Source organism: Colletotrichum costaricense, assembly GCF_030867565.1.
Source record: "Colletotrichum costaricense strain IMI 309622 chromosome Unknown Scaffold_1.1, whole genome shotgun sequence".
NCBI classification, from domain to species: domain Eukaryota; kingdom Fungi; phylum Ascomycota; class Sordariomycetes; order Glomerellales; family Glomerellaceae; genus Colletotrichum; species Colletotrichum costaricense.
Window position 1 is genome coordinate 3,387,088 of NW_026848230.1, and position 26,186 is coordinate 3,413,273.

A 26,186-nucleotide genomic window follows, 5' to 3' on the forward strand; every position below is an offset into this window, starting at 1 on the left:
AGTGGACCCATGCTAAGGCTAAGGGGCCTGCTTACCTTGATGAAAAAGGTAAGGAACTCACGAAGCCAGCCCAGAGAAGAATCCCCACTGCGATATCGTCGCTTAGGTATGCAAGACCGTATAGTCCGGGTTACTGTGCCATTTTTATAAATTGGCCGCCCCTCGCTTGTATTTGTTTCTTCTTGTACAAGGTAAGAAAGATGCCTCCAATATCCTTCACCACAGCGTGTATAGATTTGGACTACCTCAACACCTTCCCCCGAAGGTTGTGCTGCAAAAACCTTCTCAACCTGGAGAATTCCACGGCCGAAGACATCAGATATCCGTACCCTATCTTTTAACGCCTATAGCCTACTAGATATGTATCAGTGAGTTGCGTCATGGCTATCTCCGGTATGGGGGCTGCCTTACAACGGAAGGGTTCTAATAGGAATTGAATTCAGACCCTGTTTTTAGAAAATTTGAGCAATGATTTGTGGTAAGATGAGCTGGATCCAGCTAGACTCAGTCATTTCCATCATCCAATCGAAGGTTATATGATGAGAATTCTTCTAAAGTACCCAACAAGGGGCAACGGAAGCGTCTGGTTCCTCGCAAACCATGCTGCTAGGACACCTGGTTGCCTGCCTATCCACCGGTCTTCACCGCCGCGCCAGTCTGTCAAAGAGTGCTCTTTAGACTCCCCAAGCCGGATTGCCACCGTCTCTTCTTGAAAGACTTTGCTGGTAATGGCGGCAAGCGTGGCTGAGAATGCTACCTGTTTTGACTTTGTAGCCACTTCCTTGCACCCAAGTGTATCGTCCCCCAGTAAGTGCTGATTGTAACTCGCTACCGACTAGAGGCCTTATGCCTCTGCCTCAGCTCGTTAACGAGGTTTTGCAAGCTCGTCGTCAACTCATCCGTGTCCAACTTTTGGTGCAAAGCCATAAACTCCTGAATGGAATCGAGCAAGTACTTGGTGCCTCTTCCATGACTCTTTTCCTCCAGCCGCCGGCGTACTTGGCTACCCAACGACAAGTAGCCTAACAGTATCGCCAAGTAACCGTGAGCTACGGCAACCGAGGTCTTCTCGACTGAATCAGCCTATACAACCATATTAGCCTAGCCATATCTGTGCAGTTCGCCCTGACCCCTGGAAACTCACTGTACCAGCCGAATCGCGATTATCCAGGTAGACTTCTATCAGCCTGTCCAAGGTTGAGCCGTCCTGCCCTTGCCACGCATCCACAGAGTGCCGGGCTGACGGAGAGTGCTCGGATGTATTGATCATGACGCCTAGTAGCAGCATGAGTGTCTCGTAGACATCCTTGGAAAAGGCCCCTTTGTGGACAGACTGCTCCAGGAGCTCAAATCCCGCAACGCTGGCCTCTGTTAGCTCGCGGAAAAGATCTCCTCTACTAAAGGCGCTTGCAGCAACGGGGTTGTTATTCGTTGTGTTCAGTGCCAATTTCAATGCTGTCGACTCGAAATCGCCGAATTCTTGCAGAGGTCGAGCCATGGCTGTTGTGAGAACATCTGCGAAGATGGGAAGATATCGCTTTGTCCATCGAGGGCCGGCGTCGGATTCCATTGCTGCAATCGAGTAGCCTTCGAGGAGCGAAAGCGCTAGGCCGGCGTCTGTTCCCTCCATCCCATGAGCTCTACAATGTTGCCAGCCTGTCTCGGCGAACCCAAATAACTGATCTGTCAAGCTAGAGAGGATGTGACGTGTCGCTGTACTGTCACCGTCCTTGCAGAGTACGGATATGGCTTTCAAAGCAACCGTCCTGGGCGACAGCACGGTGGGCGGAGAGCCCCTCCATAGATCCAGGTGCTGTATCGTAGATTTCAATGCAGAAAGGGATGACTGTGCGTTCCTAGATAAGTTAGATTTCCTTTGCGCTGCAATACTGACTATGTCTTCGTCGATGTTGAACATTGTCGAAGCCAGTTGCGCAATACCTTCGCTCTGTAGCTGAGGTACGAGATGAGGCACCGAATACGATGTGAATAGAACCAGAACAACAGACAGGAGGACGAAGCCGCTGACGAAGTCCTCTTCCTGTCCGAGAGCGTGAAATAAGGCGTCCTTCGCACCCTGGTCGCGAAATTGACGGACAAACGTCTTGTCCCGCAGCTTACTCGCCAGCTCCAATAGAGCGTTGCGCCTCGAGCGCGCTGTCTGTGATCTGGGCGGCTGGGGCGTGCCGACTCTGTCAAGCAAATCGGCCATGCTGTCTGCAAAACGGTGATTGGCACCGGCTTGCCTGAGCGCGTGGATATCAATGATGCCACCGCCTCTAGCAGAGTCGTCTTCCTCGATCTCTTCTTCTTCGAACGCAAAGGACGCAAGCTTCGACATGGTTGGGGGCGGACTCAGATCATGGTGGGTGCCGTCAACTCCGATTTGGCTGCCTAGGCTGTCTCCCCCTGACTCATCTGTCTTCAGCGTCCGCTGCTCTCCGTACGTCGATCTCAGCTTTCTAGTGCTCGAGAGCACCTTGGGCCGCATCGATGGTTTCGGCGTCATGTCAATAGGCTTCACCGGAGTGAAAGGAGAAGCATCGGTCGTTCCCGTCCTAGAGTGCTGCGATGAATCTGATATTTCGGAGTCCGAGTCCGAGCTGTCTTCGGTTTGCGCCGCCAACTGATCGATGAGACGGATACGCTTCGGCTTAGATAGCATTTTCGGCTTCGTCACTTGTGGTCTCGTAATGGTGGAGCTTGGCTTTCCCACTACCCGCGCTTCAGAAGATTGTGAGAATGCCTGTCGTGTATGCAAGTTGGACTCGGTCCTGCGAGGAACGTCAACCTCGGCTTGAGCACGAGGAGCGCTCCTGCGTGGTTCGGCTTGCGTCAGTATCTTGGGTCTATCGAGCCCTTGCGGCAGAGGGTCCCGTTTGACGGCGCAAAAAGAACTGGATGCGCTTGTGTTGAAGGGCGATTTCGCTCGGCGGGTGTGAGAGGGTAATCCCGCTGGCGGAGCGATGACAGGTGGTTTGATTTCGACGTTGCGATCAGCTTTGGCCATAGGCGCAACAGCCACCTTCCTCTTCTTCGTTTTGTTTGAACCATCCGGCTGGATTACAGGCGCGTCAACAGGTGGCACAACTTGCCGAGAAAGTGCAAGGCGCAAAGGGTCATCGGATGGTGGGTCGTAAAGATCGTAGAGCTGGTCGGCAGGCGCTGAAGAGGCCTCGGTTGATTGTGTAGCATTGCCGGCGCGTCGCGAAGCATTTGACAGGTCGAGAAACGCATGAATAGGTCGTTTTCGCGATGTCTTGCCGTAAGTTGTTGACTTTTTGCGCGGGACGCTCGGCCCGTCCCTGGTAGCCATGTTGTGTCGTGGCCAACGCAGACAGGCTTCTGATAGCCACGGTGCAGGTTTCCAATGAAGTGGAAGATGGTTATTGGCGATACGCGGTGATTACTGACAACGACGGGAGAATTCGGTATGGCGGACGATGGGCGGAACGATGAGTCCAGTGATTACTTGGACGGAGACAGCGACGCAGGCGGCGCTGGTCAAGAATAGCGTGGGTGGTTATTGTTTCTAAGGGGATCGAGAAGGGCTATAGCTGAGTGAGGTGAGGCGCGCAGGTTCGCGGCGAGGCACGTCCTGCTGGCTTGCGACTCTGCCCTGCCTGGCCTTAGTCAAGGTGACAGCCGGCAGGCATTGCGGAGGATGGAAAGAGTAGAGACCGGGGGACTTTGCAAGACAACCTCACACATTCACAGGAGAAGAGGCACCCGTCAAAGTCGAATCCCAAACATGAGAGGTTTTGATGAATGGTTTAATTCATTCAGGCGGAACAGCGCTTGAAGTCGCTTACTGGCAGCTGGATAATGGAGAGAAGAAAGAGAGGCGTGGCAAGCACGGCAAGGTATGGCGCATCGCATATTACCTTACCTCAGGTCCAATGGTAAGGACGGATGCGGGTATTGAGTCTGTTTGTCCTCCGCCCGGGCACAAGTTTCCTGCCGTGCTGTGGCTGCCGCGCCGCCCAGCGTCGCTCCCGCCGGACGGGTCTTTTTTGTCATGACCGGACGTAGGGTAGGTACCTGCCTTGAGTTACCAGCACCAATTGGAAAGCACCACAGGATACCTGGCCCTGCCTGCCTGGTCATCCCAATGGAAGATGTGCACCCCCCGGTTATCGAGTAGATACGCTTATTGTCTTGTGGGATAGATGTCTGCTTGCGGCAGGTGGCTGATTCGCCTTCGGTACCTATTTACCTATTGCCTAGGTACCTAAATAGTGTCCCATGCTTGTTGGTAGGTTGGTGGGGTGAGACTCCGTCAACCCAGGCGTGCCAGGGCTCTGCAAGTAAGGGGGTAAGGCATTGCATGTGCGAATGAATTGGATCAGTTATGACCCCTCACATCACAAACCAGCCCCGCACGACCCTTATCGCTGGTTAAGTATTGTGAGCCCGATGCCTATGAGCATCAGCTCCAGTGCCTTGAAGTGCCTCGACACATACCTTGACGCAAAAGTATGGTTACTGGCCAAATCGGTATTTCCCACGTTTATGGTTACCCGCCTATTATCACCTACCTTACCCACAAGTTGTGACGCTTTTGTTTTCTCATAGGGCCACTTCGCTTCGTTACCTTCCTCGACACGAGGTATACCTAGGCAATCTACCCTGACTTACCTTAAGGTAGGTAGGTATCTGATTTGAGCAACGGGGAACGGCGAGCTCCATTGTGTCTCCTGGCACACTCGTTTCGTTCACCCCGTTAAACCCTTGTGGCTTCCCGCGAAGACCTGGCCAAAAGGTACTTTATATCGATCCATTGGAGGCTTTCCTGGCCCGCTGCCCTATTTTCATCTTCCTACCTTAAGGTAGTTTCTGGATTTTCCAAACCCCAGAGCCCGTCTTACCTACCTCCTCCTTCTACTCTCAAGATCCCAGCCAAGCCATCCTTGGACAAAATCCATTGCGAACCCCTCCCACTTCGTCCGGTACCGGTACCTCACTTGCATTCCTCCTTACCATCCTATCGCCAGCCTTTCGCTCAAATAAATCTTGGTCAAATACCGCAGTCACTTTTCTTCAGAAATGGCAAGTCAAGATTCAAAGTCCGCCAGCGGCAGCGGACCTACTCAGTGTGTCGGTCCGTTGTATCGTTCAGAAAGTCAGAAGCCCACGGCCACTGTCTCGACTGAAATCAAGTTAGACAACGTTGTTGTCTTGTCCCAAACGCCTCAACTTATCGCCCTTCTCACGTAAGCTTCCTAGTGTTCATCCTACCCCTCGTAACACCCAGTAGAATATAATGAGGCACCGGCCCTACGCAGAGACGTGACTAAAGAAACACCTCTTTGAGTGGTACCATTGGCTTACTGATCTCCGGCAGCATCATTCGAGACAAGAACACGGAGCGCGGTGACTTCATTTTCTACTCCAACCGCATCATTCGCCTGCTCGTGGAGGAAGGTCTGAACCATTTGCCTACCGTTGAGCATGACGTGACAACACCCATTGGTCGGACTTACTCTGGGCTTATGTTCCAAGGCAAGATCTGCGGCGTATCCATCATGCGTGCCGGCGAGGCCATGGAGCAAGGTTTACGCGACTGCTGCCGCTCTGTTAGAATCGGCAAGATTTTGATCCAGCGCGATGAGGAGACTGCTCAGCCGAAGCTATTCTACGACAAGCTGCCAGAGGATATCGCCCAGCGCTGGGTTCTTCTTTTGGATCCCATGTTTGCCACTGGTGGTTCCGCCATCATGGCAGTCCAGGTCCTCAAGGCTCGTGGTGTTCCCGAGGACCGCATTCTGTTCCTGAACCTCATTGCGAGCCCTGAGGGTATCCAGAACTTTACCGCAAAGTTCCCCAAATTGAGAGTTGTCACGGCATTTGTCGACCAGGTATGTACAAGCCGGCCCCAGCTCACCTCGGATCACACAGTCTAATAATTGTTTTGCTCTAGGGTCTGGACGAAAAGAAGTAAGTTCGCATCCTGCGATGCCAAGAAGCCTCTGTCATACTAATGGGCTGTGATAGCTACATCATCCCCGGCCTCGGCGATTTTGGGGACAGGTTCTACACTGTTTGAGTGTGGCTGTATGTCCTGAAAGCCAACTTTATATGGCATTGGTCTCCGGCTTGGGTTTCTTCTGCACTACTGTCCTTGTCCCCGTGTGTTGCAGACCTTAGGCTGCATTCATTGACAATGCACCTCCTCGTGTACGTTCAAGAGGTTGCTAGTTCATCTAGTATTCATCATCATCCATGTCGATACCCTCACCCCCGTATCTCCTATCGTCGTCGTCATCGTCTACTGGCCGGCTCGTGGGGGGGCGCCGAGCGCTCGAGGTCTTGTGATTGCTTCCGCCGACGGGTCCTGCTTCCTTGGCAACAGCATCTGCGGACATGTGTCAAATGCATGTTCTCAAGGCGATTGCAACAGCGATTAAGGTATTAAACATGTACTTACCTGCAGCGTCCACCCACTCTCCATAAACGTCCACGGCGGCCGAAAGGTCTAACAGGGGTTTAGCAGTTGGGAAGGGGGAGACGAAAGCAGTTGCAAGAATAGAGCCTCACAATTGATACTACACTGGAACATCTGACCGCATACTCTGCAGTCCAACGAACCAACACCCGCTTTCTTATCCAGCTTTACAGCGACGGAGTCTTCGTGGTTGCAGAAGAGGCACGTGAACTTGGAGGGAAGAACCTCTCTCTGTGAGTTGGCGTCAATAACTGCGTCGCCAGCATACAAGCAACCTGCACCAGCCCTCAAGCGGAGGAAGCAAACGAACCTTTTTCGGGCCTTGAGGTTTGCTCGAACTTTTGCGCTTCCCCATGATGCTGAGTGACGATGAATGATATGCGCGACCGGCGCGTAGAATATAGAAGGGAGCGAGAGGGTGTGTCGGAGAATAGCAGGTTGCGCAGTTCGTTGTTGTCCGCGTTCGTGTGCGATTGCAAGCGCAGGGTACGTCACAGGCTGGAACAGACGTGGAAGAAAAGCAATGATAGGCGTTTGAGAGATGGCTCAGCGGCGGGTGGTGAATGAGGCTAAAATTCCAGCACATGCAACGGATGCGACGGTGGAATGCGCGACGGCGACATGTATTTTGCGGGTGGACAGCCCTTGGCCGAGGCGGCGTGGGCGCAAGGTGCACTGGTGCCGCAGTCACGGTGGACCAGAAAGCTCTACTGGAGCAGAAGGTACCTTACTTGCTTGGCTGCCTTACCTACCTTACCTTTCAATATGTACCTTATCTATCGGAGGCTGGCAGCGGGGTGACTAAGGTACCTAGGTGCTCTGCACGCACCTCAAGGTAGGTAAGTACCTAAGCGCGTAATCGATAAGATACCTGACCTAGGTGGAAAGCATGGCACATCCCACCCCGCTCTAACCTTGAGGTAAAGTAATGGAAGGTAAGGTACGGAGTGTATAGGTACTATCCGTATATTGCCCATCTACCGTACCCCGTACCTACCTTCCATAGGATCAGAGGAACGATATCGGAGTCCGGCACTTGATGCACAAGCTAGAGCGGCTCATAGCCGTCCCATATGTCACCTGCACAATTATCAGATTCAAACATACCTACACCTCACGCATTGCATCCTACATCTTGTGTTCTGAGCTACACAACAAGCCATTGTTATTGTGAAGACGTAAGGCACGTAAGACACCAGGCATCTTCGATCTAGATACCCTGGCGAGTGAGGGGTTGCGGAAGGGTGTCACTTAAGGTAAAGCCTGCTAAACCTTACCTCATGCATTCATTGCCTTCAATCGTACCTGTCTTATGACAATGCCCTCTCTGAGGATCTTGAGTAACTGCTCACCTCAGACGCATTTGTGCTTTCCTGATGGATGTTAAGGTAAGGTAAGGTATCAATACCGCTAGGTCCTTCGGTCGCCTTATCTTTGGCGCTCGAAGCCGCATCAAGCTGTCTTCCTCCTCCACCGAGTCCTTGTCTGCCCTGGGTGTTTGGGAAGGTCGCGGACGGCCCCGCAACCCGAGAACTCAGGTGGGCGCCGCCGCCGCATCACCATAGGTCCACACACACCCAGTCTTTACATACCTTATCGTAGACCTCCCCACAAACAATGATGCTTATCACTAAGGTAGCAACGCTGAGCATAAGGTACCTAGGTAGAGTCTACCTTACCTACCTGCTTTACCTACTACGTAGCAGAACTCCACGTCTTCACTTTGAGGTAAGGTAAGCTGGACAACTACTCAGTACCCAACATTGCACTGTATGTCATGCACGAGTCTGCTTCTATGCCTTGTACTTAGGTTGCTCCTCGCTCAGGATGTGTTATGTAAGCGTATCCTGTAAGGTCGGTTGGCGGGGGAGGGTGCAGGTGCCCGCATGCCTACCCTTTCCTCCAGGTAGGTGCCTTAAGGTAAGGAAGGTAAGCACCCCAACCCCCATCCCCAGCCCGAACTAAGGTAGATGGGACTGGACGTCCGTGAGACTCGAAAGCCCATGTACCGCATCACCTGCTACCCACGGATAAGAAGAGTCGGGCACGGTAGTGGGTACTTGCCCCTCCCCGTCCGGCCAGCTCAATGTTCACGCGCGGCGCCTTCCGATGGGGTCACGAGATCGCCCTCGGGGCGTCGACCGTCTCTCCTTTGTGCATCTCTATCTTCTCTCATGCTGTTTACTACATAGCCCTCACTGCTGGCTTCGATATAGTCATCATCCTCGTCCCTCATCCTTGGCTCTCCAGTGGACCAGCCATCGGTAGTCACCGACTTGCCTTTGCATGCCTTGCCTCTCAAGAGATAGCTGTCCCCATGTGCTCCTTACCTTCCACAGTATACTCTAGCTTTGTCTTACTTGGACTCGCCTCCTATTAAACTTCATTTCGTCCAGCTTCCTTTCCACGTCTCCCGTCTCTTCATCCTCTCCTCCTCTTCCTCTTCCTCCTCCTCTTCCTCTTCCTCCTCCTTCTCCTCCTACTTCCACCTAGTCTCCGGTCAGAATCCCCGTCCCTCCTGCTCAATCTTCCCTCGTGAAGCATCCCAGCAATTTGTCTACGGTCTCTCACACTCCAACACAGCGCATTTTTGAAAGACGCGGGCGACCTTCTCACAAGACTTCTCTCTTTGTGTCTTCTGCCGTTGTAGTGTGACAACTAGAAATTGATCGTCATGAGCCACCCTACCGTTGACGATGGCTCTTTGGCCGAAGTCATAAACTCCTTGAAATCCATCCAGCAGACTCAGTCTGACCTTGTGGCTGCTGTCGACTTGCTGAACCAACGATACCAACAGCTGCCTGTTGATTCTGATGCAGCCACACTCGATCCGAATCCATCCCTCAGCGAGATCCCTGAAAGATCTCGAACCCCCGAGCCTTCCGATGCCGTTGGTGAATCTGCCAAGAGCTCTTCGTCCGATTTGACCTTGCAGGCCCCAGCTTTGCCCTCGTCACCCAGCCAGCGATCCGGCCTCACTTCCCGCATCATCCTAACGTACGTTTCCAGCTCCTATGGTGCACCGCTTGCCGCCTGTCACCATGGCAGATCTTTCTCTGACCGATGCTCTCATTCTAGGACTTATCCAAAGCAGATCGGCATCAACCCTCTCCCCATGAATTGGGGCGAATCGGACCCCCATCGTCGTGGGCCAGTTGTTGTTTCTCGTTCATCTACCACTATTGGAAGACGTAACGGTCCGTAGGCCCGGCCCCCTTACTTACGCGTAACAAGCAATATTAGCTGACACTTTTGTCTATTCTCAAGCTGTCGGAGGTCAGTAACATACCTTTACCTGTCTACTAAGTTGTCTTGAACTGACAGTGTTTACAGCCCAGTGAGTGACCCATTCATGGAATACTCTTTTGGCCATCTCAAAGGGAAGAATATGAATTGTTGCGGAACAGAATAGCTGACAGTGGACTCGCAGCGGTGGTTCTTACTCCATCTACTATGCCCTGGCTGTTGCCAGCAAGCAACTTAATCTCGAGCATAGGTGAGCCGTTTTGTCGCCAAAACCAGTATGTGGACTCATTGATTCTAGACCCGACTTCACCAACACGGAGCCGGCTGCTAAGATTGGCCCCTTCCCTCAATGGGGAGATCCCAAGAAGATCGTCGCCATGGATCCCTGGGGCCATCTGTCTCCCTGGCTCTTCAAGGACACTATCGAGAAGCACAACGGTGAGTAGATACATTAAGCCTGCACCTTTTACAGCATGAGATCTTGGACTGAATCGCCGTAGTCGACATTCGCCCAACCATCGCCATCACTAAGGCACATATGAAGGTACCGTTGCGCCTACTGGAGTGATATTACGTCCCCTGACAATGTTTAGCTTCCCGAGCTGGAGGAGAGTGTCAAGAGTGGAAGACTGTGAGTGAAGCCATGACCAGGAGACGGTGAGCGTCGTTGTAGGGGCTGACTGGCTAGTGTTCCTGACGGCAAAGTCTGCTTGAACGAGCTTGGAGAGCTGGCCGTAACCAAGTTCGCCGTCGAGCCGGTATGTCAGCTTCCCAGCTACTGATTCAGATTGTTTGCTGACGCTCTTCGCACAGGTTTGGTATCTCCCCGGCGTAGCTGAAAGATTCGGCATCGGTTCGTCAGGCTACAACCATCTGGGAATCTATCAGCAGCTAATTGCAAACAGATGAGGGGGCCTTGCGAAGGTCTCTTTTCGAACACACTGGTGGCAGCTACCCCGAGGTAGATGGCCCCTGTTACCTCATAGACACACACGCTGACCATTTGTCATAGTTGATTACCCGCAACGATATTAAAGTGTTTCTGCCCCCCATAGGTAATAGCACCCAGGCTTCGAGCAAGAGGATGAACTGACAATGTGTATCATGTAGGTGGTCTGACAGTATACTGTTTCGGCGACCCGGCCAAAATGTCCGACGAGTCAGTACGACTGGCATTGCGAATCCACGATGAGGTTTGTCGTCTCACTGCTACGGGTAGTTTTGCAATTAACCGTAACGTAGTGCAATGGTAGCGACGTTTTTGGATCCGATATCTGCACATGTCGCCCTTATCTCATATTCGGCATCGAAGAGGCAGTCAAGGAGGCGCAGAATGGCGGGAGTGGTGTCGTTATTTACTTCCGAAAAGAGGGCAGAGCCCTCGGTGAAGTGACCAAGGTGAGCAATGCCGAGTTCCAAGATTGATTGTGCATGAGTTGATGACAGTTATATAGTATCGTACGTACTCTCTTGCTTGTTTGGCATCAGAGCCTTGCTCATGTGAAGACTACACGCGGGCGACCGAGGCTGCACGTTTCATGATAGGCTGCTAACTGACCACGAAGTCGTGTACAACGCTCGTAAGCGCGGAGAAGACCGAGCATCGGACTACTTTAAGAGGACAGAGAACATTGCTGGAGTGAAGGACATGCGTTTCCAGGCTCTCATGCCCGATATCCTGCACTGGCTCGGAATCCGCAAGATCGACAGAATGCTGAGCATGAGCAAGTCAGTAGCTCCTCCCCATCCGAGATACCATGACGCTAACGTGAACCACAACAGCATGAAACATGATGCCATTGTAGGACAAGGGTAATGGCGATTTTTTTACGTGTCAGTATTTCAGATCTTGCTGACAATTTCTCTAGAATTCCCATTCACGAGCGTGTCGAGCTCCCCGAGGAGTGGATTCCCGCAGATTCTCGCGTCGAGATTGATGCAAAGATTACTGCAGGTATGCAAGTGAGAAGGGGAGCGTGGCCCGCTGTCAGTGACTGATGAGTTGCTATAGGATACTTCACCGCCGGAAAGCGCATGACCGAAGAAGAGTTAAGAGCTGTGCAGGGCAGGATGTGGGAAGAGTAAGTCTACCTGCTTTCCCCGCGTTGCAGGCATCGTGTATGACTGACCAAATCCTTCCTTACTTCACAGTCTCGACCATTAGCTCCTGCAGAGATGGCATTCGCTAGTAGGAGGGGCAAGTAAAGGCAACATCGCCAGCTTCAGGTGATTACGCACGTGGTTGTGATACTTGGCCCAAATGATGGATGAAAAGGCATCGGTGAGAACCGATGAAGCTCCTATACAAGTCGGTGCAGTATTGGCCTCTGCATGGAACACTTGCACCATTGCCGACAGCAGTGGCTTGATAGAACATGCAGTATAATCCATGTGTGGTATGCCTACCGCATGCCAGTCTTGGACCGGTAGATGGGAGCCAGGTGAGGAGTGGAAATTCGGATGGATGGCACTTTGGCCAGCTGGTAATATCTGAAGCCAAACTGCATGTATCTAGACAGACGCAACGCTTGTGGTCAGGAACCAACCCCGCGCCCAGTGAGATAGCTTGCCTGCGTTGAATTGACTTGTCTAGCAATAATGCAAGGGTAACCGAACCAGCTGCAACATATGTAATGATTACACAGAGCCGCGAGAGTATACCAGTGTCCAGAGGCGACAATCGGCCGTGATTGTCGCACCACTCGGCTGCGAAGAAACCAGGCTGGGGTATGGATAGGCCCGACCTTGTCTGTGGGCTGACCGGGGGGTGTTCCGATGCAGAATCCTTTGGTGTACGAATATACTACCGTGACTACTTACATATTAACTTACAGTTGTGCAGTATAAGGTACGGAGTACAACGGCTCGAGCAGTGTAGCATGTCCTTGACCGGTCTGGAAATGTCATAGCCATGGGCGGTCTTGATTGGGTTCGACTGAGCGGGACCTCATGGGAAATGGTCAACGAAGCGGTTGGCAACCCCACAATGGCTGCAGGCGTGACGCCGGCCATGCATGGCCTTTGCGTATAAGTGCCCAAACAGACGCTCACCGACCCATACAACACCAGACACATAGTTGGGAGCCGGTTCCCCATCAGGCACCGGCCATGTGGTCCAATGATGGGACGCTGGTACTGTCAGCGGAAAACCGTCGACCGGGCTCGCCCGTCCCCAAGGAACCGACATTCCCGCCGAGTAGCCGGAGGTGATGGCTTATTGTTAACGCGCACGACGCCCACTTGATGAGGGGCGCAACATAGCAATCATGGTTCCTTACCATCCCAGAGCTGTTGCATTCTTGCAAATTCGATCGCCGCCGTGCCATTATCGGTCTCACCCAGACTTGTACCAGGATATTTGTTCAACGCGATGGCGACCGTTTCCCGGGACCTTCGGGACACGGACGGTGTGCGGAGGAGAGAGGCATCACCTCGGCCGGACCGTCGACGTCGACCAAGGCTCCTACGAGCCAGCGCGACGGAACCTACCATCACAACGACATCCAATGCCAGCCGTGGCGCCATTTCGAGCCCGCAATCGTCTCAAAGGGCCACCGAACTCCTCAGCCGCGTTGCCGTATGTTCGGGTCATGCTCCCGAATACTCACCGACGTCGGTGGCCGCTCCCCATATGGCGTCGCTCAGCGCCGAAGACATGACCATTCCAACTACAAATCGAGTCCAGGGCCATCGAGAACACCTATCTTGTTCGTAGACTGCCACGATACCAGCATCCGACGATCAAATTACTGATACCAGTGTGGCCAGACTCGAACGGCTATTTCAGCTTTCCAAACTTTGATGCGTGGGATGGAGAACGGCGCAGTGATGACAAGGAAGAGGACGTATGAAACGGAGAATTGTCGTGATCAGTCGACATGAAGGGACTTCCCTGAGGGGGTCCAATGCTGTTACTGGGAGTTTCAGCACACAATAAGCGTTCTACGTGAATACAGAACAAGGCGAAGAAACAAGAGACACCGGCCTAGAGACGTTTTGCTCCCAGCTGGTATTCGAGCAAGGAGGAAGCAAGAACGAGAGGAGGAGAGACGGCGCGAAGAAATAAGAAATAGCCCGGACAACGGTACGGAATGGTCGATCTGAAAGCATCGACGTTGATGAGACTCAAATATGGTTCGTTCTAGCGCCAGGGCGTTGATTTTGGGTCGGAATCGGTTGAGGAGTTACGCATCTTTCCTCTGAGAGACGCGAAAGCCGCGTTGTTCGTTCAATGGCGTTGTGGGATTTTGTAGGATATCCAGCTTTCCGAGGCGGTTCTAGGTGTGGTGCCCGTACGTATGTCACAAACCGGACGCAAAAAATAAGAGGGTACATAGGTTTACACGGGTGGTAAGAATGTATGCGTAAAGTAAAGATACACTGCCAGCCTCGTATTGTCATGCTTGTTCACGGACAGACCTGAATGAGTGTAAATCTCGGTAAGGCGGGAGACCCGTTCACCGATCACCACAATGTGGAGGCACAGGGCATCACACCCACCTCACCTTGCCCCAAAGGCGGGGCAAAGTTCCAACAGTTTGTACCTGTAAGGCCTTCCATCTTGACTAGGGGGCCGGAGTATTGTGATGACATGTCACTGGCCAAAGTGGCCTTGAAAAGTCAACCAATTGGAGGCACTGGATGAAAAGTTGCAGAGACACTGACGTCTCAGAAGTGGAACTCTTGGGGCTGGCTTCAGCGCCAAAGAATTGTGAAAAAGTGCACATCACGTGATATACAGTGCTAAATAGGGATTCGATAGCTGATTACTGTGCTTCTCGCTGACGAGGTCCACGAGGTGCTTGCCCTGGCGTGGTCGGGGCAGGGGCATGCACAGTGCACCATGCTGGAAAAAAAACCCGGATTACATAATTCGAACGGGGCACACTCGCTAAGAATTTCGAGCCACACATTCTCGCATCTTGAATTTTATCACCAGCGAAACCACCACCCCTCCAAACCTTTCAACTACTCAACGTTCATCCGCCAGACAATTAACAGCCGCCCAAAATGGCTGTGGGAAAGTGAGAATAACCACCTCTGGACGAATTGACGACGATGTGCCGCCGACCGCAATCGTCGTCGCCCAGGCGCAGGCCGTAAACAGCAGCTAACCAGTTTTTCTCTCGCAGGAACAAGAGATTGTCCAAGGGCAAGAAGGGTCTCAAGAAGAAGACCGTGGACCCCTTCTCCCGCAAGGACTGGTACCAGATCAAGGTATGTGTTTTGCCGCTGTGCGAAATGAGTCTCGATGCCATTTTTTTGCAGTATGCTGACTGGTTTTTTTCTTCTCTCTCACAGGCCCCCGCGCCTTTCAACGTTCGCGAGTGAGTTCTCAGCCCAAACCCGACGTGGATCACGATTCGACATCCAGCCATTGTCGACAGCCGAGCGCGAGAAGGAATTGAGCCATCGGGTGGGTGCTGACTGCGCGTGTCTTTTAGTGTCGGCAAGACCCTGGTCAACAGAACCACCGGTCTCAAGAACGCCAACGACGCCTTGAAGGGCCGCATTCTGGAGGTCTCTCTGGCTGATCTCCAGAAGGATGAGGATCACGCTTTCCGCAAGGTTAAGCTCCGTGTCGACGAGGTCCAGGGCAAGAACTGCCTGACCAACTTCCACGGCCTCGACTTCACCTCCGACAAGCTCCGTTCCCTCGTCCGCAAGTGGCAGACTCTCATTGAGGCCAACGTCACCGTCAAGACCACCGACGACTACCTCCTCCGCCTCTTCGCCATTGCTTTCACCAAGCGCCGCCCCAACCAGATCAAGAAGACCACATATGCTGCCTCTTCGCAAATCCGTGCCATCCGTCGCAAGATGACTGAGATCATCCAGCGCGAGGCCTCTACCTGCACTCTCACCCAGCTGACCTCCAAGCTCATCCCCGAGGTCATCGGCCGTGAGATCGAGAAGTCTACCCAGGGCATCTACCCCCTGCAGAACGTAAGCACTTTCTTACTGGTGCCACTGGCCCAGTGACTAAATGGTACTAACAACCATCCCAGGTCCACATCCGTAAGGTCAAGCTTCTCAAGCAGCCCAAGTTCGATCTCGGTGCCCTGATGGGTCTCCACGGCGAGTCTGGCACCGACGACCAGGGACAGAAGGTTGAGCGGGAGTTCAAGGAGCGCGTTCTTGAGGAGGTTTAAAGGAATCAGGCCCTGCATGATGGATGCTCCGGCAGAAGGGGACTCTGGCTCTACCGGCCGGGAAACAAATCCGGCATTGTTTTAGGTCGTTGCACATGGCGTAGCATATAAGGCGGCTGCGGGTCTAGGGTACCTCAAAATGGTAAATGGTCAATTCTTCAAAGACACTGCAATGTGTGTATGCAGCCTGGCTGCGAGTTGTCTAGCACAGGTGGGAAATGCGAGGCTGCTTCCCTCACGGGATTCTCGCGCTCCAGCTCAAGCACCGCTGGTGGCCTGGCCATCACGACTTGGCTCATATCCCCTCACTCGTAAAGAACACGACCTACGGGGGCCGCCTGACCAATCCTCAGTGCCGTGGCGTACGAAAAGTCCCTTGTGGGATTGAGTCTATAGCAAGTCTATGTGGCCCGAAACATTTGCCTAGTCAAAATGCATTCCCTTAACCACACTCGCCTATTATGTCTAATAGTTTGCAGAGGGATGAGTGAGACGACTACAGCAGCCTACTTCCCAGGATCCTTTAGTCTTGGTTCTTTAGGAACTCAACGACCGCTACCGAGGAGTGATCAGTATTGTGACTATTTCTTTAAGATAAAGTGCTTGTGTACCTTGACGAAACTCCTCAGGTTTCTCCGAAATGCACCAGTGCCCGGCATCAAGATCTACTAGTCGAAACTTGGGGAAAAATTGCCCAACCGTCGGCAGGACGTCATCAGGCACGTACTTGCTTTTGGTTCCCCGAACAAATAGGGCAGGCTTTTCGAAGCGAGTCTTCGTCGGGTCCTTGAATGGGAAATCGCCCATGTGGATTAAGGACCGACTGATGATGTCGAGGGGCACCCGGAACTTTTGCTGCGGCTTGCCAGCCTCTGGCCGATACAAATTACCCAGAAGAAACTGGCGAATAGGAAGAGACTGCAGCACAATGGTGAGCATGATTGATCGAGATTGATCGAGCAAACCCTCTAAGAGTAAAGTGGAACAATCTCACGTCCTCGTAATCCTTCAGGATTTCGTCTGCTTCAGCCTGCTTCGTGATGTTCGCTGCTTCAATTCTCTTCAAACCCTGGATGTACTTGCTAAATGAGCTCTCCAAGACAGCATCGACAGGCGCATTGTCAACCGCTATGATATCTTGCACGAGTTCGGGTGACTTCAGAGCAAGGGTCATGGCAGCCTTGGCTCCCCTAGGAATGGTTCATCTCATTCAGCATGCAGCAGCGTAACGCCCTCGCAGATACGACTCACATCGAGTGGCCGATGACTGAGGGCAGCGTCAGTCCATGCTGGTCAATGAATGCAGCAACGTCGTCCGCCATATGGACATAGTCATGCTGCTTCGCGTGAGGCGATTCGCCATGGTTGCGTAGATCCTAGTCAAAATCTCAGTGAAAACCCTTCCGAAGTGCTTGCGGATGCAGTCTGTGAATCTTACCAAGGCATACACTGGTCTACCTAAGTCACGAGCTAGAACTCTACGTGGCGGTCAGCATGCCGTACCAGAGCCTTGCAGTCATAGATGAACTCGCTTGCTGATACTCCTGTTGTTCTTCTTGGATCCGAAGAGACCGTGAAGAAAAATGATGGGGTTGGAGGACCCGCCGACAGGTCGCTTGCTGGGCTCATGCAGGTCATAAGACAACGTCAACCTGCTTTGCGAGGAAAATGTACGCCGTGAAGTCAGGCCGATGCTGAGACTGCGCCGCATGACGACCCAGGAGAATGCCATCATGCTCCGAATCTGAGGGTTTGATAACTGTAAGTCTAACAGCCATGGGCCATATCTCCGATTTTGCGCCTACGTTGTGGGTCGTGATAGATGCTCAGTCCAGTGACAAGGAATAGAAGTGATATATAGAGGTGTCACGGAAGGGACTACGGGCAGGTTAAAATACTACTATATTGGCCTATAAACTTGGGAACTCAACGTAAAGAGGGAAAAGTAAAATAATAGGTGGAAGCTAGCGAGCTGGCCCTTTAGGCCTAGCGGTCTAGTGCGTTATATAATTATTAAGAACTTAGTTTTATAGTTTAAGGCTAGGTTATAGGGCTTATAAGGCCCTAATACTTATTATTATAATATTACTTTTCTTTTTTATATTAAGAAGTATAATTTATAGTATTAAAAAGGATTTTTATAAATTTATTATTCTTATAAAGTTATTATTTATTATTTATTTTTATTTTTTTATTTTTTATTTCTATTTTTACTAGCTACTCGGGCGATTCTTAATATCGGTTATATAATATTAATAAATAATATTAATAAATACTCCTACTATTTCGTTAAACTCTTTTTTTAAAATATTCTTTTATTTTTTAAAACTTTTCTTTTTATAAAGTTTATTTATTTTATTATTCTACCTTTACTAGCTACTTAGTATAAGTATTTATTAATACTATATATTAATTATTAATAAATACTTATACTATCTTGTTAAACTATTTTTTTAATTTTCTTTTACTTTTAAAACTTTCCCTCTTATAAAGTTTATAAATATAGATTAACGGTAATATTAGGCGCGGGACGCTACTATTTATAAAGTTTATAATTACGGATTAATAGTAATATTAAGTACGATATTATTATTTTATTTATTTATTTTAATATTCTACTTTTACTAACTACTCTAATAGTTCTTAATATTATATATATAGTATTAATATATAGTATTAATAAATACTCTTATCATCTTAATAAACTATGTTTTTTTTTAAAAATTTTCTACTTTTTTAACTTTCTTTTTTATAAAGTTTATAATTATAAATTATTAACGGTAATATTAAGTACCTAACGCTACTACCCTATAAGCTTATTATATTTATTTTTATATTCTACCTTTACTAGCTACTCGGGCGGTTCTTAATATCAATTATACAATATAAATATATAATATTAATAAATACTCCTACTATTTTGATAAACTATAAACCTATTATATACTTAACTAAGTTAGCTACTTTTTTAAATATAATAGCTTATAATAATAGTATTAGAAATGCCCTCGTTACTACTATTAAAAATAATACCGACCTTTTTATTATTAATATTATATATTCGTTACTTCGTTTTTTTTATTAAAATTAAAAACGCTACTTCCCCTACCGTTACTATCTTTATTACTATTTAACTATTTATTTTAAGTATTTATTTTTTATATATTTTACTTTTACTAGCTACTTAGGTAATTCTTAGTATCGTTTATATAATATTAATATATAGTATTAATACTCGCCGTTAATCCGTAATTATAAACTTTATAAGAGGGAAAGTTTTAAAAAGTAAAAAATCTAAAAAAAAATAGTCTAATAAAATAGTAAGAGTATTTACTAATACTATATATTAATACTATATATTTAATATTAAGAATCGCCCGAGTAGTTAGTAAAGATAGAAATAAAAAATAAATATAGTATTAATATATACTCTTATTATTTTAATAAACTATTTTTTTTAGACTTTTTACTTTTTTAACTTTCCTTTTTATAAAGTTTAAAATTATTAATAATGATACTAAGTGCTTAATACTATTATTTTATAAGCCTACGTACTTAGCTAAGTTTACTTCCCCTCTAAATAATAATAGCTTATAATAATATAATATTAAAAATACTCTCGTTATTATTATTATAAATAATACTAACTTTCTTATTATTAATATTCTTAACTTTATTTATATATATATATATATATCCCCCTAATAAAGTAATTTACTAGGGCCGTACCGTATATTACGTATTAAAAAAAACTAAGTATATTACGCTCTATACTTAATTACTAATTAAAATAGCTCCTAATCTTCCCCTATTTCTAGCCGTTTAGAAAATAAGCTATATTTATTTTAATATATATAAAACCTCTTAATACTAACTTATATAAGTAACTAAATTTTATATTCTATACTCTTTTTTATTAAGAATTAAAAAGCCCTTTATATATTTTTTTATATTTATAATATAGCTTATATTAAAGAGATTTTTAGTTTTATAAAATATAATTTTTAAATTAATATCAATATATTAAATCTTAATATCCGTATTAGCCCGGTTATTTATAATATTCATATTATTACTTAATTAAATTCCGTATTATTAAAAAGTACTTTATTAATCTTTAGGCATACTTATATTAACTACGATAGTTATAATATTAAGCTAGCCGAGGGCGCCTAGCCCGAGAGAAGTAGACTTATTAACGGGCATTTTTAGCTTACTAATTACTAACTATATACTAAGAATAAAGTAGTAGTTTATATATTAATAAGTTTATTTAATAGATTTATTTAGTTTAAATAGAGCTTTAAGTAATATTAAAAGCAATAAGAATAAAAAAAATCTTTACGAGCTCTAATATAAGTAATAAATATTAGCCTATTTAGCCCTTTCTTTAGAAACCTCTACGTTATTATTAAAGTTTAGAACTTTTATAATTAAAAAAAGCCGCCTCTAACTATTATAACTAATTATTATAGCTAACTATTATAACTAACCTTTATTATTAACCTTTTTAATTAGCACTATTATTAAAAAGGGTAGCTTACCTATCCCGAATTATATAATAATTTTTATATTAAAATTATTATATTATATTAAGCGCGTACTTAGGGTATATTACGTATATTATATAATTAAAAAGTATATTATATTATATAATTTCTTTTAAAAACGTAATCCTATTAAGATGAATTTTTTATATTTATAAAGTTAGAAAAAAAAACTATTATATATATATATATATATATTTATTAATAATCCGTAATTATAAACTTTATAAAAAGGAAAGTTTAAAAAAATAGAAAATCTAAAAAAATAGTCTAATGAAATAGTAAGAATATTTATTAATATTATATATTAATATTATATAACCGATATTAAGAATCGCCCGAGTAGCTAGTAAAAGTAGAAATAAAAAACAAATATATATATATTTATTACCTCGTTTCTTTTATTAAAATTAAAAAACGCTTCCTTTATTATTTATTATTATTATCTTATTATTATTACTTTATTACTATTAAGAATTAATATATTAATATCGTAAATTAATATATTAATATTACTCTTATACTAGCGTCGCTATTCTACCTTTTAATTAGTCTAAAAAAATAGTACTTCTTTATAAAAATAATAAAAGTAATTATATTAATATAATAATTTTTATTATCCTCTCTAACTTAAGCTCTAATTTAAAATTTTTAAAAATAAGAATATTATTATAACCTACGTACTCGTTTAAAATTATTATATTACTTATTTAAAATTTATAAATTTTAAATTAGTTAGTAATATAAGTTTTTTTAAATTTTAAATAAATAAGGCTTTTTTTTTACTATATATTTAAAATATATAAAAAGTAAATTATAATAACGTCTACTTAACTACCTCTTTTAACATAATTATAATAATTTATTATTATTATAAACTATTATTTATTAGCTCCGTTTTTTTTAAATACTAAGTTATATTAGCTATTTATTTATATAATTCCCTATTATCTTCTCTTTATTAAGAACGTTAAATTAGCTCCTTATTTATTACTAAGATAAGCTTAATATTTAATTTTAACTTAATTAACCTATTTTTTTTATAGGCCTAGCTAGTATTAACTTATTTTTATTTTTAAATAAGCGGCCTTATTTCTTATTATTAATACCTTAGCTATTATAAATAGTATAAGCTTAACTAATTAACCGGCCTTTTTTAAATAAAGCTAGTTATAATAAAATAAGTTATATTATATTTTTTTAGCTTATTATAAAGGGATATTTCCCTTTGGGGTCTGGCCCGCCTTATTAGGGGCTATCTTCGCCTTTATAAATAAGCTAGTTTATTAGGGTTGATATTAAGTATCTTTATTATATAATAAAACTTTATAACTAACTATAGCCGGCTGTAGCTATTATTAACTATTAATACTAACTAAACTTAAAATATTATTAATAACCCCGCTATTATAATATATTAATTACCCTCTAAATAGCTAAAAATTACCCCCTATTTTCTACTTTTTTTAATAACTTTAGATTTTTCTTTTTAATCTTTCTAAATTTCTTATTCTATTATAATAATATTAAAATATTAATAATACTTAAGAGTTAGTTAAGTATTTTAAAGTTATTATTATATTATATAAGCTAAGTACTAATAATAATAATACTTATAAAAGTATATATGTTTTTTTAAATTTTTAAGTTAATAGTAGCTAGTTTATACTTATTTAAATAATTTTTTTATAAATTAGGATTGTTAAGTATTTATTTTTATTTATTTTTATATTCTGCCTTTACTAGCTACTCGGGCGATTCTTAGTATTGTTTATATAGTATTAATATATAGTATTAGTATATACTCTTACTATTTCGATAGACTATTTTTTTAGATTTTCTACTTTTTTAACTTTCCCTTTTATAAAATTTAAGATTATTAATAGTAATACTAAGCACCTAGCGCTACTACTTTATAAGCCGCCTACTTAGTTAAGTTTATTACCCTCTAGGTAATAGTAGCTTATAATAGTATAGTATTAGAAATACCCTCGTTATTATTATTAAAAATAATACTAATTTTCTTATTACTAATATCTACTTTTTAACTTTATTTATATATATATATATATTCGTTACTTCGTTTCTTTTATTAAAATTAAAAAACGCTTCCCTTACTATTTATTACTATTACCCTATTACTATTACCCTATTACTATTATCCTATTACTATTATTATTATTACTAAACCGTTTATTTTAAGAATATTTAAAATATTAAAACGCTAACTCGTTAACTTATAAGGATACCTTAGGGACTAGTAGTTTAATCTTATTAATATTATACTTAATAATCCCGATTTATAAAAAGATCGTTTAAAAGAGTATAAACTAATTATTATTAATTTAAAGATCTAAAAAAATATATATACCCTTATAAATATTACTATTATTAATACTTAGCTTATATAATATAATAATAGTTTTAAAATACCTAACTAATTCCTAAGTATTATTAATATTCTAATATTACTATAATAAAATAAGAAGTTTAAAAAGATTAAAAAGAAAAGTCTAAAGTTATTAAAAAAAGTAGAAAGTAGGGGGTAGTTTTTAGCTATTTAGAAAGTAATTAATATATTATAGTAGTAAGGTTATTAATATTTTAAGTTTAGTTAGTATTAATAGCTACTTAGTAATAGCTACGGCCGGCTATAGTTAGTTATAAAGTTTTATTAAAGTACGTAATAGAAATACTCGATATTAACCCTAATAGACTAGCTTACTTATAAAGGCGAAGATGGCCCCTAATAAGGCGGACCGGACCCTAAAGGGGGATTGTTAAGTATAATATTAATAAGATCGAACTATTAGTCCCTAAGGTATTTTTATAAGTTAATAAGTTAGCGTTTTAGTATTTTAATAGTATATAGTGGTTTTTTTCTAGCTTTATAAGCGCAAAAGATCGACCTTAACGGGATTACGTTTTTAAAAAAAATTATATAATATAATATAATTTTTAACTATATAATATATATAATATACTCTAAGTACGTACTTAAGGTAATATAATAATTTCGATATAAAAACTATTCTATAATTTAGGATAAGTAAGCTACCTTATAGTAGTACTAGTTAGAAAAGTTAATAATAGAGGTTAGCTATAATAATTAACTATAATAATTAGCCGTAATAGTTAAAGGCGGCCCTTAACTATAAAGGTTCTAAACTTTAATAATAATATAGAGGTTTTTTAAAAAAGGGCTAAATAGGCTAATATTTACTACTCTTTAGAGCTCGTAAAGATTTTTTTTATCTTTATTACTTCTAATATTACTTAAAACTACTCTATTTAAACTAAATAAATTTACTAAATAAATTTACTAAATAAACTTATTAATATATAAACTACTACCTTAATAAGAACCTCCTCTACTCCTAGTATATAATTAGTAATTAATAAGCTAAAACTTTAAAAATACTTATTAATAAGTTTACCCCTCTCGGGCTAGGCGCCCTCTTTAGCTAGCTCGATACTATAGCTATTATAAATAATATAAATATACTTAAAAAGTAATAAAATACTTTTTAATAATACGGAATTTAGCTAAATAATAATATAAATACTATAAATAACCGGGCTAATATAGATATTAAAATTTAATATATTAATATTAGCTTAGAAATTATACTTTATAGAACTAAAAATCCTTTTAATATAAGCTATATTATAAATATAAGGGAATATATAAGGGGCTTTTTAACTTTTAATAAAAAAGAGTATATAATATAGGATCTAGCTCCCCTCGATAGAGTAATTTGCCGGGGCCGTATTATATATTACGTATTAGGGAAAACTAAGTATAATACGCTCTATACCTAACTACTAACTAAAATAGTTCCTAACTTTTTACTACTTTTAGCCGCTTATAGGGTAAGCTTTACTTATTTCAACGTATATAGGACCTCTTAGTACTAGCCTACGTAAGTAGCTAGGTTTAGTATAATTTATTTTTTTATATAAGTATTATTATTACCTAGGGGGTCCTATAAGAGCTATTTAAAGCACTAGCTTATTATTTTAACTTTATATACCTCTAGCCCGTTTATTATAACTATTATAACTAAGTTAATATTAATATATTAAATCTTAGTATTTATATTAGCCTAGTTATTTATAGTGTTTATAATATTACCTAGCTAAATTCTATATTATTAAAAAATATTTTACTATTCCTTAAGTATATTTACGTTAATTATAATAGTTATAATATTAAGCTAGCCGAGGGCGCCTAGCCCGAGAGGGGTAAATCTATTAATAAGTATCTTTAGAATAATAGTTTATATATTAATAGGTTTATTTAGTAGATTTGTTTAATAAATTTATTTAATAAATTTATTTAGTTTAAATAAAGAGTAGCTTTAAGTAATATTAAAAGCGATAAGAATAAAAAGAATTTTTATAAGCTCTAAATAATAAATATTAACTTATTTAGCCCTTTTTTTAAAAACCTCTACGTTATTATTAAAGTTTAGAACCTCTATAGTTAAAGAAGGCCGCCTCTAATTATTATAATTAACTATTACGGCCGATTATTATAGCTAATTATTATAGCCGACCTCTATTATAACTTTTTTAATTAGTGCCGCTACGTAAGTATATTACTTAGCCTATTATTAATAAGTAATAAGGTAGCTTACCTATCCCGAATTAAATAGTAGTTTTTATATTAAAATTACTATATTACGTTAAGCGCGTACTTAGGATATATTACGTATATTATATAGTTAAAAAATATACTATATTATATAATTTCTTTTAAAAGCGTAATCTTATTAAGGTCGATCTTTTGTACTTATAAAGCTAGAAAAAAAAACCATTATATAGGATCTAGCTACTTATATAGGCTAGTATTAAGAGGTCTTATATATATTAAAATAAGTATAGCTTACCCTCTAAATAGTTAAAACTTAGAGGACTATAGGGAAAGGTTAAGAGCTATTTTAATTAGTAGTTAAGTATAGAGCGTAATATACTTAGTTTTCCTTAATACGTAATATATAGTACGGCCCTAGCGGATTGCTCTGTCGGGGGGTTATTTTTATAAAATAATTAATGATAATAAATTATAAAAACGAACGAAACCTTAATAAAATAATTCTTAGTTATTAATAAAAAGCTATTAATATCAACGAGCTATAGCTATTTAAAATTAACTACTTAACCTTATTTTATTTAAAAAAAAACGAGCTTATTATAGGGTAAGTCCTACTTAAATACTAGCGTTTATAAAAGAGCTAGATAAAAAAGAAAATTAAAAAAAATTATTTTTATAAACTAATTACCTTATTAATATCCTAAGGACCCTATTTATTATAAACGGGGCGTTTATTAATAATTAATTATTAAATATACGAGGTCTAAGTATATATAAAAGCGTAAATAATATTAAAATAACTTATTTAGTAAACCCTATTAGCTTAATAATAACCTATTTTTATAAAATAATAGAGATAATAATTAAAAACTAAAAGTAAAAAATATATTAATACGAGGAGCTTATTTGATAATTTACCGAGCGATTAGCGATATATTTAAGTTAATAAGAATATAAAAAGCCTCTTTTTTATAATTATAAACTAATAAAAAAAAAGTTTATAAGTACCTAAGTAGTAGACTAAATTATTATTATAAAAATAAGTAATAATTTTTATATAAAAAGTACTATAGAATAGTATATTAAATAAGCCTTATTTAAAATATCCTTATTATTATAAACGTTATAATATAATTATAAAAAGAGCTTTTAAAATCCCCTTTCTTAGGGCGACTTCTTAACGTTTATTTATTAATAAT

At 42.4% G+C, this 26,186-nt stretch overlaps 7 protein-coding genes across 7 annotated transcripts; 4 read left to right on the forward strand and 3 right to left on the reverse strand.

Moving 5' to 3' along the window:
• Window positions 1-828: 828 nt before the first annotated feature.
• CCOS01_01193 (uncharacterized protein) lies at window positions 829-3,316 on the reverse strand (the record flags this gene model as incomplete). The annotated part of the gene is made up of 3 exons (XM_060449389.1): window positions 829-1,083; window positions 1,145-1,813; window positions 1,895-3,316. 3 exons carry the CDS (start codon window positions 3,314-3,316, stop codon window positions 829-831), a joined length of 2,346 nt encoding a protein of 781 aa, XP_060320827.1.
• Window positions 3,317-5,046: 1,730 nt separating this feature from the next.
• On the forward strand, window positions 5,047-6,046 carry CCOS01_01194 (uracil phosphoribosyltransferase; the record flags this gene model as incomplete). The annotated part of the gene is made up of 3 exons (XM_060449390.1): window positions 5,047-5,213; window positions 5,345-5,862; window positions 5,967-6,046. 3 exons carry the CDS (start codon window positions 5,047-5,049, stop codon window positions 6,044-6,046), a joined length of 765 nt encoding a protein of 254 aa, XP_060320828.1.
• A 157-nt stretch (window positions 6,047-6,203) lies between these two features.
• CCOS01_01195 (uncharacterized protein) lies at window positions 6,204-6,800 on the reverse strand (the record flags this gene model as incomplete). Its single annotated transcript, XM_060449391.1, has 4 exons — window positions 6,204-6,355; window positions 6,428-6,475; window positions 6,589-6,676; window positions 6,756-6,800. The coding sequence occupies 4 exons, from the start codon at window positions 6,798-6,800 to the stop codon at window positions 6,204-6,206; spliced, it is 333 nt and encodes a 110-aa protein (XP_060320829.1).
• A 2,319-nt stretch (window positions 6,801-9,119) lies between these two features.
• Window positions 9,120-11,855, forward strand: CCOS01_01196 (GTP cyclohydrolase II; the record flags this gene model as incomplete). Its single annotated transcript, XM_060449392.1, has 15 exons — window positions 9,120-9,442; window positions 9,876-9,941; window positions 9,990-10,129; window positions 10,192-10,235; window positions 10,285-10,322; window positions 10,380-10,449; window positions 10,505-10,544; window positions 10,597-10,652; window positions 10,704-10,746; window positions 10,802-10,884; window positions 10,934-11,075; window positions 11,257-11,503; window positions 11,560-11,645; window positions 11,703-11,772; window positions 11,843-11,855. The coding sequence occupies 15 exons, from the start codon at window positions 9,120-9,122 to the stop codon at window positions 11,853-11,855; spliced, it is 1,461 nt and encodes a 486-aa protein (XP_060320830.1).
• A 1,206-nt stretch (window positions 11,856-13,061) lies between these two features.
• On the forward strand, window positions 13,062-13,542 carry CCOS01_01197 (uncharacterized protein; the record flags this gene model as incomplete). The annotated part of the gene is made up of 2 exons (XM_060449393.1): window positions 13,062-13,398; window positions 13,460-13,542. The coding sequence occupies 2 exons, from the start codon at window positions 13,062-13,064 to the stop codon at window positions 13,540-13,542; spliced, it is 420 nt and encodes a 139-aa protein (XP_060320831.1).
• Window positions 13,543-14,701: 1,159 nt separating this feature from the next.
• CCOS01_01198 (ribosomal S3Ae family protein) lies at window positions 14,702-15,843 on the forward strand (the record flags this gene model as incomplete). Its single annotated transcript, XM_060449394.1, has 5 exons — window positions 14,702-14,715; window positions 14,824-14,908; window positions 14,993-15,018; window positions 15,136-15,637; window positions 15,700-15,843. The coding sequence occupies 5 exons, from the start codon at window positions 14,702-14,704 to the stop codon at window positions 15,841-15,843; spliced, it is 771 nt and encodes a 256-aa protein (XP_060320832.1).
• A 523-nt stretch (window positions 15,844-16,366) lies between these two features.
• CCOS01_01199 (uncharacterized protein) lies at window positions 16,367-17,575 on the reverse strand (the record flags this gene model as incomplete). Its single annotated transcript, XM_060449395.1, has 6 exons — window positions 16,367-16,398; window positions 16,455-16,761; window positions 16,838-17,033; window positions 17,095-17,219; window positions 17,282-17,313; window positions 17,386-17,575. The coding sequence occupies 6 exons, from the start codon at window positions 17,573-17,575 to the stop codon at window positions 16,367-16,369; spliced, it is 882 nt and encodes a 293-aa protein (XP_060320833.1).
• Window positions 17,576-26,186: the final 8,611 nt, after the last annotated feature.